Source organism: Haliotis rubra, unplaced genomic scaffold (assembly GCF_003918875.1).
Source record: "Haliotis rubra isolate DU_JTF1 unplaced genomic scaffold, ASM391887v1 Scf24, whole genome shotgun sequence".
Classification (NCBI taxonomy): domain Eukaryota; kingdom Metazoa; phylum Mollusca; class Gastropoda; order Lepetellida; family Haliotidae; genus Haliotis; species Haliotis rubra.
Window position 1 is genome coordinate 3,121,993 of NW_025766447.1, and position 15,522 is coordinate 3,137,514.

At 45.5% G+C, this 15,522-nt stretch overlaps 1 protein-coding gene across 1 annotated transcript in view; it reads right to left on the minus strand.

Moving 5' to 3' along the window:
* Positions 1-15,522, minus strand: part of LOC124278635 (DNA topoisomerase 2-binding protein 1-like) — a 55,894-nt gene that overhangs the window by 20,613 nt on the left and 19,759 nt on the right. Inside the window, 6 exon segments of the mRNA XM_046714402.1 lie at positions 315-461; positions 1,240-1,341; positions 8,063-8,131; positions 8,678-8,797; positions 13,443-14,085; positions 15,359-15,487. Coding sequence (XP_046570358.1) covers positions 315-461; positions 1,240-1,341; positions 8,063-8,131; positions 8,678-8,797; positions 13,443-14,085; positions 15,359-15,487 — 1,210 coding nt within the window.

The window sequence follows — 15,522 nt, forward strand, 5'->3', positions numbered from 1 at the left end:
ACAGGTTAAAAAAATATATATCCTGATTACATTTTCTCCACAAAGTATTCCTAACATTACGCAGTCATGCGTAATTATCTCCCTTTAATCTGAATTTGCCTAATTCAAATGTAAATAGAATGATATTGAAGGGGATGTCATTTAGGTCCTGACAGAAGTTTCCAAACATTCAGAGTTATTGGAGGGATGGATGTCTGCCTTTGTCTTCTCAAGTATACAAGAGCCTTACACCAATCAATCACATCACACTTCAGATTGTTGTTGAGCCAGGATTAATGATGGACACTTACAGATTGTGAAACCCTCCTACCCACCTGGAAGATGAAGTGTGTGCAGCTTCCATCCTGCTTCCAGCTGTAGAAGCCACCAAGGTCCTCCACGATGTTGTTGTACTCAGCCTGGTTCAGCAACAGCTTCTTACTGACAGCGATCACCACCCCGTGGAGAGGCCCTTGCATCTCCTGAAGCCAAACCCACAGTAGTCTAACCCTTCACAGTAGATGTACAGAACCTCTTGACTCATGCAGTAGCTCTTTTGTCAATGGTAGAAAAGGCTTGAGTGAGTGAGTGAGTTAATATTTAACGTCAAATCGGCAATATTTCAGCCATATCGTGACAGAAAAGGCTTGAGAATAGAGGGTAACATATCACACCAATTTTTTCTTATATAACATCTTCAACCTGCCCCCGTCAAAGGTGCATGTCATTGATACAGTTGGTTATAGTTTAACTCAGCTATATGGCGGCAGGCTGTAAATACTCAAGTCTGGACCAGACAATCCAGTGATCAACAGCATGAGCATCGATCTACGTAATTGGGATACAATGACGTGTCAACCAAGTCAAGGATGATGACCACACGATCCTATTACTAGTATTAGTTGAATCTTACAATCATGGGTTACTGAAGACCAATTCTAACCTAGATCATCACAAGTATCATTCACACAGAGGGTCCTCAAAGTCATTGTAGAAAGTTTCTGTTATGTAATCAGTTCCCTATAAGCTTGGAACTGCAAGCAGCAAAGTCCTCCAGCTGACTATCTGATCAGGAGCGTTTCCAACACGATATATTCTGCCATACATATATGAACATGTCATACCTCATGTGACATCCTGCCTGAATAAAGTAGTCAACTTCAATAGATGGACTATTTGTGAACACGAACTGCTGGTGCTTGTTTTTTTTCTACAAGGAAATTAGGAATGTCTGTGTAACAATTAGTTCTGGCCACCCACCTCAGAGTGGTGCTCATCTCCCATATCCTGGTCCTCTGTCCTCTTTACAGAGCTATTCTCAACTGCCTTCTTCACATGCTTGAGAAAAAACTCTCCAAGGGGCTGGAATCAATAATCAGTTCACATCTAGTATACATCTGGGTAAATCTTAGAATAAGATATAGTATCTGCAACAGAATTAACCTGAAAAAAGTTACAAGTCTGAATAGTGACACAAAGACAGAGCATAAAAGTTTTGAAAATCTGTGAGTCCTTTGCATAAAATTTTACAAACCTGGAGAGGTTATGAATTCTTTGAAGAAAAGTCCTCCTTGGGGTACATATAAGCATTAAAATGTCCATTTTAAAAGCCTACGACAGTTGTAACAATATTTCAATAAAATATTTTACCAAACAAAAAACTCGTTATTTGTGGTGAGACCACCCCTACAGGGCCCCGTAGAGGGCCCCCTACAGCCAAGAGCAGGTAACTCTGGCTGTGTACCTCATACCTCACTTTTCATGCTGAACGTGTCAGACAGAATGAGGGGAGGTGGGCGGCCGTACCCCAAGGAGGACTTTTCTTCAAAGAATTCATAACCTCTCCAGGTTTGTAAAATTCTTTTTCAGCAGAAGTCCTCCTTGGGGTACATATAAGCATAAGACAGACTCCCAACGATGTTGAGTCGGGAGCGGTATTCTGTCTGCCTAACATACCTCCTAGTTCAGTCGAAGGCACAGCCCGAAGCCGCGACAGAGAGAGAAAGTACACTCACCTAGTCACCTGACCGCTGAAGTCAATCAGGCGGGGGCGTGGCAAGGCGGGGGAAAAGGAGCCTAGCCGATAGGCTATTGGTGGAATTTATAAAGACGGACGCAAGTCCCACCCCCAACCATCAAAATGGGAGGGAAAGTATGGGCGAGTCCAATATATATCCCTCAGCAACCCAAACCAGCGAAGCGTGGTGCAGGGATGAACACAGTGACTGTAGCGAGTGATAATCGCTACATACGGTAAAAACCACCACCAATGTGATACCACCACCGATAAAAATTGAGGAATTTATTAACACCTACACCATGAGAAAAGCAAACGTGATTTCTAAGGCTCATTCGGCTAGAGAATCACGACACTGTCCACTGGTGAGAACTGTCTGGCCAAACCGAGCACGCTCCCGTGAGTGTTTGTCCAGCTGATAGTGGCGGATGAACGTACTCGGTCGGCTCCAGATAGCCGCTGAGCAGATCTCCTCAATGGGCAGTGCCGCGGCGTATGCTTTTGATGTCGCCACTGCCCTAATCGAATGAGCCTTTAAACCCTGAGGGATGGTTAATCCTTTGTAAGAGTAACTTCGAACAAATGGCAGAGACAAGCCACCTAGATATGGTCTGCTTGTTGGCGGAAGACCAGCCTTGCCACCGCCATAACAACAGAACAGCTGCTTATCTTTCCTGGTAGCAGCCGTTCGTTTTGATACAAGCCTTGAGAGTCTTACGGACATCTAAGGCGTGAGCGCCGCAAGAGAGGTACCGGACGATGGAGGCTGAGTGAAAGCTGGCAGTTCGATAGGGCCCGTTATATGAAAGCCTGCGACCTTAGGGACGGTAGGAGTCTGGCAACCGAATACTGACTCTGTCTTTGTGAAAGACAGTCAGAGCAGGATCCGCTGACATCGCATGGATATCACCTACCCGCCTGCCAGACGTTACCGCCACAAGAAAGGCAGCCTTCCAACTTAACAGCTGGAGTGAAAGAGACGACAGATCGTGAAAGAGAGGACCGGACATCCAATCAAGAACGATTGACAAGTCCCACGGGGGACTAATCCGCCGGACAGTCGGACGGATTCTGTCCACGCCTGCTAAAAAGCGCTGTACTAGAGGGTGCTGCCCCAAGAGAGCACCGTCGCCGGCAGGGATATGGAAGGCAGAGATTGCCGTGGAGTAGCCCCGGATAGTAGACGCGGCTAAACCGGCTTCTAACCGAGACTGCAAGAACTCCAGTACTTCAATTACAGTTGAAGAAAAGGGATCAAGAATCCCTCTGCCGACACACCAGCGCGCATAACAGGCCCATCTATCCTCATACTGAACGTTTGTCGAATCCCTCCGCGAAGCCAGAATTGTGTCTGCAACTGGTGCAGGAATTCCGCTCGCGTGGAGGCGATTCCGGACAGAGGCCAGGCCACCCACTGAATCCTGGGATTCGGGTGCGGCGCTCCGTTCTGGGATAGTAAGTCCGGTCGAAAGGGTAATAGTACAGGAGGCTGAGCCAGAAACCTGAGTAGTACCGGAAACCAGCTTTGAGCCGACCAAAGGGGTGCAAGGAGCACAAGAAGTCGAGCTGGTTGGGTGGCAAGCTGCAAGAGGACTTTGGGAATCAGGGGTAGTGGCGGGAACGCCCACAGAACCCTGTCCGTCCAATCGAGCTGGAAAGCGTCTTGGGCGATGGCTCTCGGATCCGGTATCCGAGAGCAAAACACCGGAATCTGGTTCGTCCCCCCAGATGCAAACAGATCCACCTGGAACGACCCGAACAACTGGGAGATAGCCCCGAATATCCCCCGATGGAGCATCCACTCGTGTGGGGCCAGGATACGACGAGAGAGTGCATCTGCTCGAACGTTGTCCGCCCCAGGGAGATAAACAGGCATTACCCGTATGTCGAACTGGTCGCACCAGAGCAGAAACTGCCATGCCTCCTGCAGAAGAGGCGGAAACCGTACCACCCTGCTTCAGGATGTAGGTCATTGCCGTCTGGTTGTCCATCTCGAGACGGACCACACGGCCTTGAACCTGCTCCCGAAGTCGTTTGAACACCAACCTGACTGCTCTCAATTCTAGCACATTGATGTGCAGTTGCGCCTCGCTCTGTGACCACAGGCCTGAGACCGACAGGGCGCCCAGCACGCCCCCCCACCCTGTGAGGGAAGCGTCCGTCTGAATTGAGAGATCTGGCGATGGGATGTCCAAAGGGAGCCCCTGGATAAATTCCCTGCCAGTGTCCACCACCGTAAATGAGGAATTAGCCACCCTGGAGTGTGGAGAATCAACTCGTAACCCTGGGTGTGGACCCACATTCGAGCTAGAGCCTGCTGAATGGGTCGCATCCTCAACCGCGCTCGCCAAACGATGTCCACCGTTGCCGCCATGTTGCCTAGCAACTGGAGCCAAGTCCGAGCTGAGGCCCTGGGGAACTCGAGAAATTGTAACACAACTCTCTGGACTTTGGTGACGCGGTCCGGAGACAGGGAGACTATCCCTCGCGCTGTCTCGAATCTTGCTCCCAAGAACACCAGATCCTGGGTGGGAACCAGTTCTGATTTCTTGAGGTTGATAATCCAGCCCAACTTGGTGAGAATACTCATCACAGAAAGTGTCGCAACTTCGACTCAAGTGAGTGGCAAAGCGCGAAGAGCCAATCGTCTAGGTGCGGGTGACAGCACCTGCCCTGTGACCTGGCTACCTGAGCTGGAATTAGCATGAGTTTGGTGAACACCCGTGGCGCTGTGGAGATGCCGAAGGGGAGTACCCGAAACTGATAGCACCTCCCGTCGAAGGAAAACCTTAGGTATTTCCTGAACTCGGGGTGCATAGGGACATGGAAGTACGCGTCTTTGAGGTCGATTGACGTGAGCCAATCTCCCTTCTCCACAGACGAAATCACCGAACGCAGTGTTTCCATCTTGAAGGACGGTACCTCTAACATGTCGTTGAGACCTTTGAGGTTTAGAATAGGTCTGAACCCTTTGTCCTTTTTGGTGACAAGGAAATAAGTTGAGTAAAAACCCAACATTTCTTGTCCCACAGGAACCACCTCTATGGCTGCCTTGTCCAGCAACGACTGGACCTCGGCACGGAGCACTTCCGCCTTCTCTAGGGCAGCCGGCACTGGAGTGCAACGGATCCCGGAGAAGGGGGGTGGGTCTCGCTTCCACTGTGGCATGTGGCCTTCCCTGAGTGTGGACAGGACCCAGGGATTGGACGTGACTTTTTCCCATTCCGACAGGAAGAGGGAAAGTCGACCACCCACAGGGATATGTGGCATGAGACATTGAATACCTGACTTCGGCAGTACTCCGACTGCTTGGTCTGGTACCAACAAGGGCTCCGGAGGAATTATAGCTGGGAAGCCGGGGCTGACTTCCCCTTCCTCTGAAAAGGCTGGTGGGGCGCCGTGGCGACTGCAAGGGCTCAGCCCATTTAACAGATTCCTTCGCCGCGGCAGAAGGATATGCGGAGGAAACAACCGGGGGCCGCGAGCGAGACATGTGAGGCTGTTCCAGCAAGGGCTTAGAGTCCTTGAAGGTTGAGACATCCTCCGCGGCCTCCCTGACTACTGTAGCTGCCCCGGGGAACAGGGTAGAACCCATCCGGAATGGCAGCGCCAGCAGAGCCTGTTGCGTGGCAGGCGAATACCTCGCCACGGAAAGCCGCCGACATCATTTGGCAAGCCGACGACCTGATAGAATCGCGCGCCAGATGTGACTGTACCTCCGTTAATTGCTTAGCCAAGGTGGAGGGAGACGAATCTTCCTCCACCCCACCCACATCCAGTAGTTGCCTCTGCAACACCGAGATGTAGGCTGAATGGATCGTCACTTTGAGGCATTGAACCGCATTGCGGTATTGCTCTTCAAAGGATCGATAGGCGGATTTAAGAGCTGTAGCGTTAGTCGTGAACGTCGGAAGCCGGCGACCTTGCTTGGCTGAAGCCATAGAATTACCCGATAAACCCCCCAGGGCGACGGATGCGTAAACACAATCGTCAACCACTGGGGGATTGTAAAGGCAAGCCTCCCCCATGAGGTACCGACGGTCAAGTTCTGGCAAATCGAACCTGGACCTGGTACCACAGAGGAGGGGGTTGATTACCTCAGACAAGACTGAGGGTAATATACGCAGCCTTGTGTCCCCCACCTTGGTGGGAGCAAAAGCCTCCCCTGGGAGGCGAAACTCCTGAGGGTCGGGTGCGCCAGTACTGACCACTACCTGGGGCAGGACAGAGGCAATACGCTCCCGTACCTGCCTCAGGGATGCACCGAGCGAAACCAAAGGCGACCCTCATCCTCCTCCATAGCCTCCTCGAATCGATCCTCAGTGAGTGAGGCCTCTGTAATCAGAGAGAGCTCTGAGGGATCATCCGAGGGGTCTACAGAGAGGGACAAAGGCTCGAGCAGAGCCGGGTTGCCCGGCACACCTGACCCAAGACTCGACACTGAGTTGCGGTGGCGTGACGAGGAAGAGCCCGTGCTGGGATTCCTCAATGGTAGGCAAAATGATCAAGGCTCGGGCCGGTAGTAGTTACTACAGCGGAGGGGTGGCCAGCAACCGAGACGAGACTCGGAGCCGACGCACCCCCGACAGAAACCCCCACACCAGAGCCTAAGCTAAGGTTGGGAGCACTGCCCGCCATAGACCCGGAGCACACATCCATACCTGGCCGGACGCCAATCTCCTGACGGAGGCCAGCCATCGCGTCAGCCACTAGAGTGTGGACCGAATCCATCTGCTTCTGCAATATATCAGAAAGTAAATCAATTGTTAGCTGGTTAGAAACATGGACAGGAGGGGGGGAAGGTGCCTGTGATGTGGAGGGGATGGCAGGTGAAGGCGCCGGAGGCCCCGCACCCTTCGCCCGTTTAGGAGCAGCATCCCCCAAAAGAGAGGAAGCCAAAGCCTTCTTTTTCTTTGCTTTTTTATCTTTGTCTTTAGGCGGCTCCTGACCCCAAATGTCCCCCCCCGCCTGAAGTAAGGACGTGTAGAACATGTAATCAGCACGTCTGGACTTGATGGTGCGGGGGGAGAAAGCCTGACACATAGAACAACCTTGTTCGTCATGGGCTTCCTCCGCTAAACAACGTAAGCAAACCAGGTGGCGATCCTGAGGCGACAAACTGCCGCTACAGGTGACACACCCCTTGGGCTGCAAAAAACAGAACCACGCTATGATAATAGCAAGGACTGTACGATATATATAATATAATATGCACACAACAAAACAGAACAAAATACAGCGCCGGGCGATATTTTAACTGTTACAGCAAAGCTATTAAATACTAAGCATAAAGCCATAATAGCGAAAGCGTAATTATGCGTACATAGGTGACAAAGAGCAACATGTGTGAGCGACACGTAAACGCGTCACGAAAACACTCAAGCAAAACTTACCTAAAGCCTGGAAAAAAGAGGAATTTAGGCAAGTATAATCTACAAAATGAAATATCAGCCCCTTTACGACCCGACTACAAGGCTTTTTCTAAAGCCAGGAGAAGGAAAGCAAACGGGAACCCGCGGTCCGCCATCTTGCCTGCCACGTGGCTGGAGACAGCGAACACGCCGGTAAAGTTACAACAAATCATGAATGAAAAAAGTCATACAAAGATTCCAGCTAGCGCCCGGGCGAAAAAAAGGAACCATACATACAGGATTTGACTCTATCTCACTCATCGCTCTCTTATTCGTAGCTTCTTGGACCATGCAATCGACCTACACGGCCGACGACAGCATGAAAAGTGAGGTACGAGGTACACAGCCAGAGTTACCTGCTCTTGGCTGTAGGGGGCCCTCTACGGGGCCCTGTAGGGGTGGTCTCACCACAAATAACGAGTTTTTTGTTTGGTAAAATATTTTATTGAAATATTGTTACAACTGTCGTAGGCTTTTAAAATGGACATTTTAATGCTTATATGTACCCCAAGGAGGACTTCTTCTGAAAAAGAATGGGCTAGCAGCTCATGTGACTACCAGTTTCTATCCCTGAGTCCTGGGACTCACAACAAGGAGTGGTACAGTTACTGATGCAAAACAGATGCAAGTGGCAAGAAAATAGTAATGATCTCACCACACTTGATCTTCGCCTGTGTTTCTGGCTTCCATCGCCTACAGGAGACTGCAGAGATGTGAAAGTATCCTGAAATATGTGATAACTTCAACATGATAACCAAATGTATGCATTGGTATCCTACAAGCTGTGTCTGCAGTGTGGTGAAAGAAAGCGTGTCTCATTGTGCTATTCCTAATGAGAGTACCAGAGGAACAATTAAATAAACACACCATATAACCCCCTTGATATTTGAATAACTAACATACGAAGTTGTGCTGCTGAGGCAAGGTTTCATTGAAGATAAATTTAAAGTACCATTTAGCAATATATTAATGGAGTTAACCTACTTCAGTTATTGGCAGATTTGTTTGATATTGCCAGTTTTTCATCTTCACACAGATACACAATGCCTCCATATACTTTTACCACTGATGTACCTATGATTTTCTTCTGAGCCAGCTAGCAAATACGCCATAAAGGCAAACTGTTGAAAAGCAGCATTGTACTTATTCCTCCTTAAAATGCATCAAAATGACACAAAGTATGACAATCTGGGTAGCTGTCTTTAACAATTTGACAAACTCTTCAGGGAGTCATTGAATGGGGAGCAATAAAAGTAAAATGGATACTCACTGCAATATTGTACTTTGGTACAAATGAAACACCTGAACGGAGAAACTTTCCAGGTGTGTCATTTGCACTCTTTGAAGGTGAAGCAGCCTTTGGTGTTTGAGGTTTGTCAAGATGAAGTTCCTACAACAAAACAGGAGACAAGTTTATCAAGGCACAAATGGAACTTGTAAGTTTCAGGTACTTCTTTTCTCCACAAAATAAGCTTTCAAAATAAGCAATAACAAGCAGTTGTCACTAAGGTGACATAATCCCCCGCTGCAAATTATCAAATCAAAGTTAAAGAGTAATGAAAGTGAAGGTCGTAGTTTAAGATGAAGTTAAATGTCAACAAAAACATGACCAGTGAACCTCTATTGATATCTTGCTCTGCTCTGAAGCTGTTCAAACACACAACTATTTTCAAGACTCATTTTGACCTTGACATGGTGTATGAAATATTCCAAAAATAGTATTAGAGAAATTGCTTATCAAAAAACATTCAAGAGAAGTCTTGAAAATCTATGAAGAAAATCCAGTGAACCATTCTTGAGATATCTTGCTGACAATCTTAACATACCGAAATCTTCAAAGTGTCGCTGTGAAAAGTGTTTGCTTGAAAATCATGTGACAGTCACCAAACTCGACTGGGCCCTGCACCTCCCTATATGAACCCTGGTGTCAAATATGATGAAAATCCAGTGAATGGTTCTTTAGGTATCTCGCTGAGAAGCATGCAGGTTAACATGCGGAAATCTTCAAAGTGTTGCTGTGACCTTGAAAATTATGTGAAGGTCGATAAATCGACTGCGCCTTCCCTATATGAAGCTTGGTGTCAAATATGAAGAAAATCCAGTGATTGGTTTTTGAGATATCTTGCTGACAAGCCCAACATGCAGGCTAACATGCTGAAATCTTCAAAGTGTTGTTGTGACATTGAAAATTACGGGAAGGTCACCAAAATCGACTGGGCCCTGCGCCTTCCCTATATGAAGCTTGGTGGCAAATATGAAGAAAATCCAGTGAACGGTTCTTGAGATATCTTGCTAACGAGCTTAACATGCAGGCTAACATGCTGAAATCTTCAAAGTGTTGTCGTGACCTTGAAAATTATGGGATGGTCACCAATATCGACTGGGCCCTGCGCCTTCCCTATTATAAAGCTTGGTGTCAAACCTGACTGGGACCTTTCTTATACTGTGATGAACCTAGGTACCAAGTATGAAAACAATCCAGTCAATGGTTCTTAAAACATTCCAATTAGGTCGTATGTACTTACAGACATACGGACAGAGCCTAAGACTATAGGCCCCGTTTCGTGTTAAACACGTAACGGGGGATAATCAACTTTCCTTAAGCTGAGTGAAAATATGTTTTTACTCTTTATTCTTAAAACTACATATGTTTGCTTGTCCTGACTCATACTACCGGTATTTGCCTGAATCTGAAGGTAGGTGGAGGGCAGCCACTCAATTTTGAATTCTTATACCTTTCGCATAACCCTCAGGAAATCTTATATCTTGCAGAAATGGGGACCACCATCATTTGGAGAAAAAGAAGTAAATCATAAAGATTTCACAGATTTTGAAGGCTAGCATGAAATATTATTCTTGCTTGTCTTAAGACGATCCATATGTCAAGAATCGGTCTACACTTAACTGAATCGTGTCACTCATGCTCTGAATTACACAGTAAAATAGGAGGGCATGGACTCTCAGTCATTCGTTATGGGGCACTATCCTTTTTTTCTCTGAGACTACATGAATGTTCAAGAATCCAAACTTTCGATATTTGATTTGTAATACCTATACTGTTTGCATCTATTATATTCAATCAGAAATTGTTAAAAATGTTATTTGCTCTAACATGTCTGTTACATTTCTCAGATAGCTTCTCCTTGAAGGTACTGTCAATTGCTAGAATCATCATCCATAAAGGATGTGATGGTGCAGTTGCCATGAAGCCTGGATGCTATGGCTCTTACTTCATTCAGATTGGATGCCATGGATCGAGTCACGCAGCTTGGTAGGCTCAAAGAACTACTGCCCTGATCCAAAATGATATAGCTATTCTAGAAACTTATGTAAAATTGTTGGGCAATAGAGATAAGAATAACCTCTTGAACTCCCTTCTTCTTAAAGCCTCATATTCTATTCAAGTATATAGACTCTGACAGGACAGAGTGATAAATTTTCTGTGTCTTCATATCCCAAGACAGATGTCAGAGCCGGGGTGTGAAATGGTCTTTCTGGTTGTCTACAAAGTTGAATCTTTGCTATGAAATCCCATCTTAATCCCTGATGGACTGAAGCAGCTGATAGCATGAATGTCTGACAGCCTTGCTGCTGTAGCTAATGCCAGGAGTTAGATAACTCGAAGTCTTGTACTTCTCATATGATATAAATATACCGCCACTTAATTACAAGTTGCTTTCCTGACCGTGAAGTGGTCAAAATTCTTTCTTCTATCATCAGAGGGATTTCTAGTAGATCTTCTGAGTGCTTACGTCGTGAATAGATGCAACATTGCTGATACAATTTACTCACTCACTCATTATTCCAGCCATATAGTGACAAGATCAAGTCTGCATTCATAAACATTTTAACTACAAAGTCCAAATGAACAAATGAACCAAAAAATAACATATATATTCATTACAATATTATTTAAAAACAAAATGTCATCGCACCAAATTCAAAAACAAGCAATCCATCGTTCACATTACATGGTTACAATTTATGATAAAGGTCAACTTCCCTCAGGTAGTTAACAATGAGATGCCCGATCACGCAGGAAAACAGATCTTTCAGATTTGTCGCTTCGTAATGTGAATCCGTTGCATTTGAAGTCTGCACAGTCAAGCAGAATATGCTTAATGGTGAACACTTCAATGCAAGAGATACACATAGGAGGTCCATCTCCATCTGTTTTCAGCAAATAGTCATGAGTAAACCGACTGTGGCCAATACGACATCGTCATAAAATTACCTCATCATGTCTTGACTGAAAACACAAGTAGGTATAACCAATTGTTGGCTTCAATTAATGAAGTTCATTTCTTCCTACTTGACTGTCCCACCTATTTTGCATAAGGCCCAGAGTATAACTTTTGATAGTGGGTTTGAAGTCACTATACAGGATCAACAGTGGAGATAACATATCGGCCTGTGTTACCTGCTATATCAACGTGACCCGGCAGCCAGCAGAGGACGATATCACATTGCCCAGCAGAAAGATCGTTGGAAAGTTCTAAAATGCTAAAGACACACCCTTGGCTGCTCTAGCTGAATATCCTCTTATAGTAACTCAGTTCCTGAAGTATTTCATACACGAAGTTCAAAGAGCTCCAGTCTCAAGTGAAGTTGTCTTGAATGAGGACAAAGAAGATTTGGCCAGTTTGGATGAAATGAGGCTGCATGTAGGTCTGGGGTTGCGTTGAGAGTCTCTGATGCATTGCTGATAACACTTGAGAAAGCATAGGTAGCTGCGTGAATAATGAATGATGGCGGTTGTACAATTGTTGGAGTCTTCACGAAAGGTAGATTATCTGCATCAATAATATCCAAAGAAGTGAGGGAGTGAGTGAGTTGGGTTTTATGACGCTTTTAGCAATATTCAAGCAATAGCACAGCAGGGGGACACCAGAAATGGGCTTCACATATTGTACCCAAGTGGGAAATCGAACCCTTGCCTTCGGTGTGATTACAGAATGCTCTAACCACTAGGCTACCTCACCGCCTCTCCTAAGAAGGCTTCAAAGCCTCTGAAGTAACTCATGCAGATGGTTTAAATTTCCTCTATACTGTCTTCTTCAACTTCGCTAATTTCTGTTGATTATTTTTCTTATTTCGTACGACATTCATAACTGCCTCAATAGCCCTATGAAGGTCCTGTGAACCCTCTACTGACTGAAAAGAATCCATATCAATAGAGTGACTTAGTTTAGTTTTACGCTGCACTCAGCAATATTCCAGCTATATGGCGACAGTCTGTAAATAATCGAGTCTGGACCAGGCAATCCAGTGATCAACAGCATGAGCATCGATCTGCACAATTGGGAACCGATGACATGTGTCAACCAAGTCAGTGAGCCGTACCATCCGATCCCGTTAGTCGCCTCTTACAGACAAGCATGGGTTACTGAAGATCAATTCTAACCCGGACCTTCACGGGTACCATATCAATAGAATGAACATTAATATCTTTCTCAGAGGAATGTCCCAGTCTGATATTTCTTAGACTACAAATACAACAGAACTTTATGAAGAAAACCTAGGTCATAATTCAGATGAAAATTAACTGAATTTAACCTGTACAATTTTGATAGGATGACTTTATTAGAAACACAGAATATTTGTCCACAACCATCTTGTTGATGTTTCACTCGCTGGTCATGTGTGAGGCCAGTGTGCATGCGCATGGAGGAGTGTATTTGGGTGAGATGTTTATTGTGTTCTTGGAGAACATAACCTAGATTATTTTCACTATATGTTGGGTTAAGGGAGAGAGAAACAAACAGTCAGGATACGGAAACATAAGTAACTTATCCAAATTCACATGGTCACAAACAGAAAAAGACAAGATGTGAAACCCCTGAAGTTAGACTTGGTAAAAGATGACTAACAGGAGTGAGTGGTCAGACTTCCTGAGCTGGTGGATGCACGTCATCAATATCAGTTGTGTGCATTGATATTTATGAAGTCAATCAGTGGACTCCTGTCACACAGCTGGAATACTGCTGAGTGTGGCATAAAACAACAATCAAAACAAACAAAACAAACAAACAAACCTTAACTCGACTATGCTGAGGTCTGTTTGTGATATCGCTTGGTTCCAATGATATATTTTCTTTCTGGCTGAGACTTTCCTTCAAAGCGATCTCCTCCATCAGTGACTTGGCCCCAGACATCGGGTCCATCACATTAGGCCGACTCTGAGACTCCTCAGCAGATGATGTTGGTATCACTGCATCAGGAGGCCTGACTGCGACAGGAGTCACTTTCTCTAGTGTGGATGCCTTTGGGTCCATCACATTAGGCCTACCCTGAGCTTCCTCAGCAGATAATGTTGGTGTTACTGCATCAGGAGGCCTGACTGCGACAGGAGTCACTTTCTCTAGTGTGGATGCCTTTGGGTCCATCACATTAGGCCTACCCTGAGCTTCCTCAGCAGATAATGTTGGTGTTACTGCGTTAGGAGGTTTGACTGCGACAGGAGTCACTTTCTCTAGTGTGGACGTCTTTGAGTCTTTACAGGTGATGTTGTTATTGTTTGAGTTAGTGTCTGGTTGATTATCACAGTGTTTTGAGGCTGGCTCGTGCTCTGGAATGTTGGGCACTGACTCTGGGCCTGACTTCAGAGCAGCGACTTTATCGATAGTGTAGTCAGCTTCTGGCTCCCTCTTCCCAGACCTTGCACAGGCAAACAGCCAACTGTAATGACATAAAATAATTGAGTATTGTCATAAACCTGAAAAGGAAGTGAGCAAAGTCAGAAATTTACTTCGGTCTATCTATGTTTGAGTCTGGTGACCGTCAGTATGAAAGTTGGGGGTCTCAGGCATGAATATCGGGGTCAAGAAAAGCAACATGTTGTTTCACATGATTTTAAGGAACAGCATCATATGACAAACTCAGATTAATGTAACAGACATAAGATTATAACACCCTGGACATGTAGTTCAATGAGATTAATAAATATCATGTTCAAAAAATACCACACATATTTACATCCAACAGGGGACCCTTGGAATATCTCTGAGTATGCAAAAGGCCATGATATTTGAACATAAAACATTGATGTCAAGTCATAAAAATCCATATCAGTTATAGTTCAGTATATCCGTATTATGATTTACATCCGTTGATTCAGAGAGGAGTGATAATATTACAGTTTGTGCAACAAAGTGTAGCCATCAGAAGGTCATCTGTCGGTTTGCTGTTTTGCCGACCTTAAGCAACATCAAGTGTAAGGAATAACATGAAACATGGGGGAAAACTGATTTGTATGGATAGTCAACTTCTTTATTGCAATGAGTGCGACGTTTCGGTGTAGGTACTAACACCGTTATGCTTCATAACGGTGTTAGTACGTACACCGAAACGTCGCACTCATTGCAATAAAGAAGTTGACTATCCATATAAATCAGTTTTCCTTCATCTTCACAACTTCTAAAATGCCTCTCAAAGAAAAAATGAAAAATGGGGTCAAACACAATTTGCATAGATCTCCTGCATAATAAGAGACGCTTACCACAGTAAAGGGTTTAATGGGAAATCAATGAGTGACTTGCAATATCATACAGAGTAAGGGTATTAAGCCTGTTAACAGTGCAGCAAAAAGTCTTCAAATCTGGATGCAAAATCCTGTTGTACCCTTCATACATATCTAACAAGGCATCCACCAGGGAACATGGTTGCAGAATTGTCTAAGCTGCAACAAATCACGATGCAGAGTTACATCCCTTAGGCACGCCTGATAAGTATCATCTTCAGCTTGAGACCCTGTTTACCCACTAAAGTGTTCCTAAGTTTGTCAGCACCAAACCATGCTTATGGGTTTTACTAAAGATTTCACTGAAAATCTTAAACTTGCACCAATTTAGGGTTTTCCTTTCACATCAAGCTTACATGCTGTGATGTACCTGCAATGCTGTTGAAAGTGGTGTACAACCAATTCATTCCAATCTACCAACCTAGAACTTACAGTTTTGAAACTGCAGGTAATTTCCACTTCTTGGCTGCTTCATACTTGGTGCCTGAGGCTTCCTTCACCAGCAGGTGTGTGCTGGCCAGGAGGCCTTTGTTGGCTCGTCGGACAAAGTATTCCTGACAACTGCAACAGATTTAAGTATCACCACCAGTTCACTG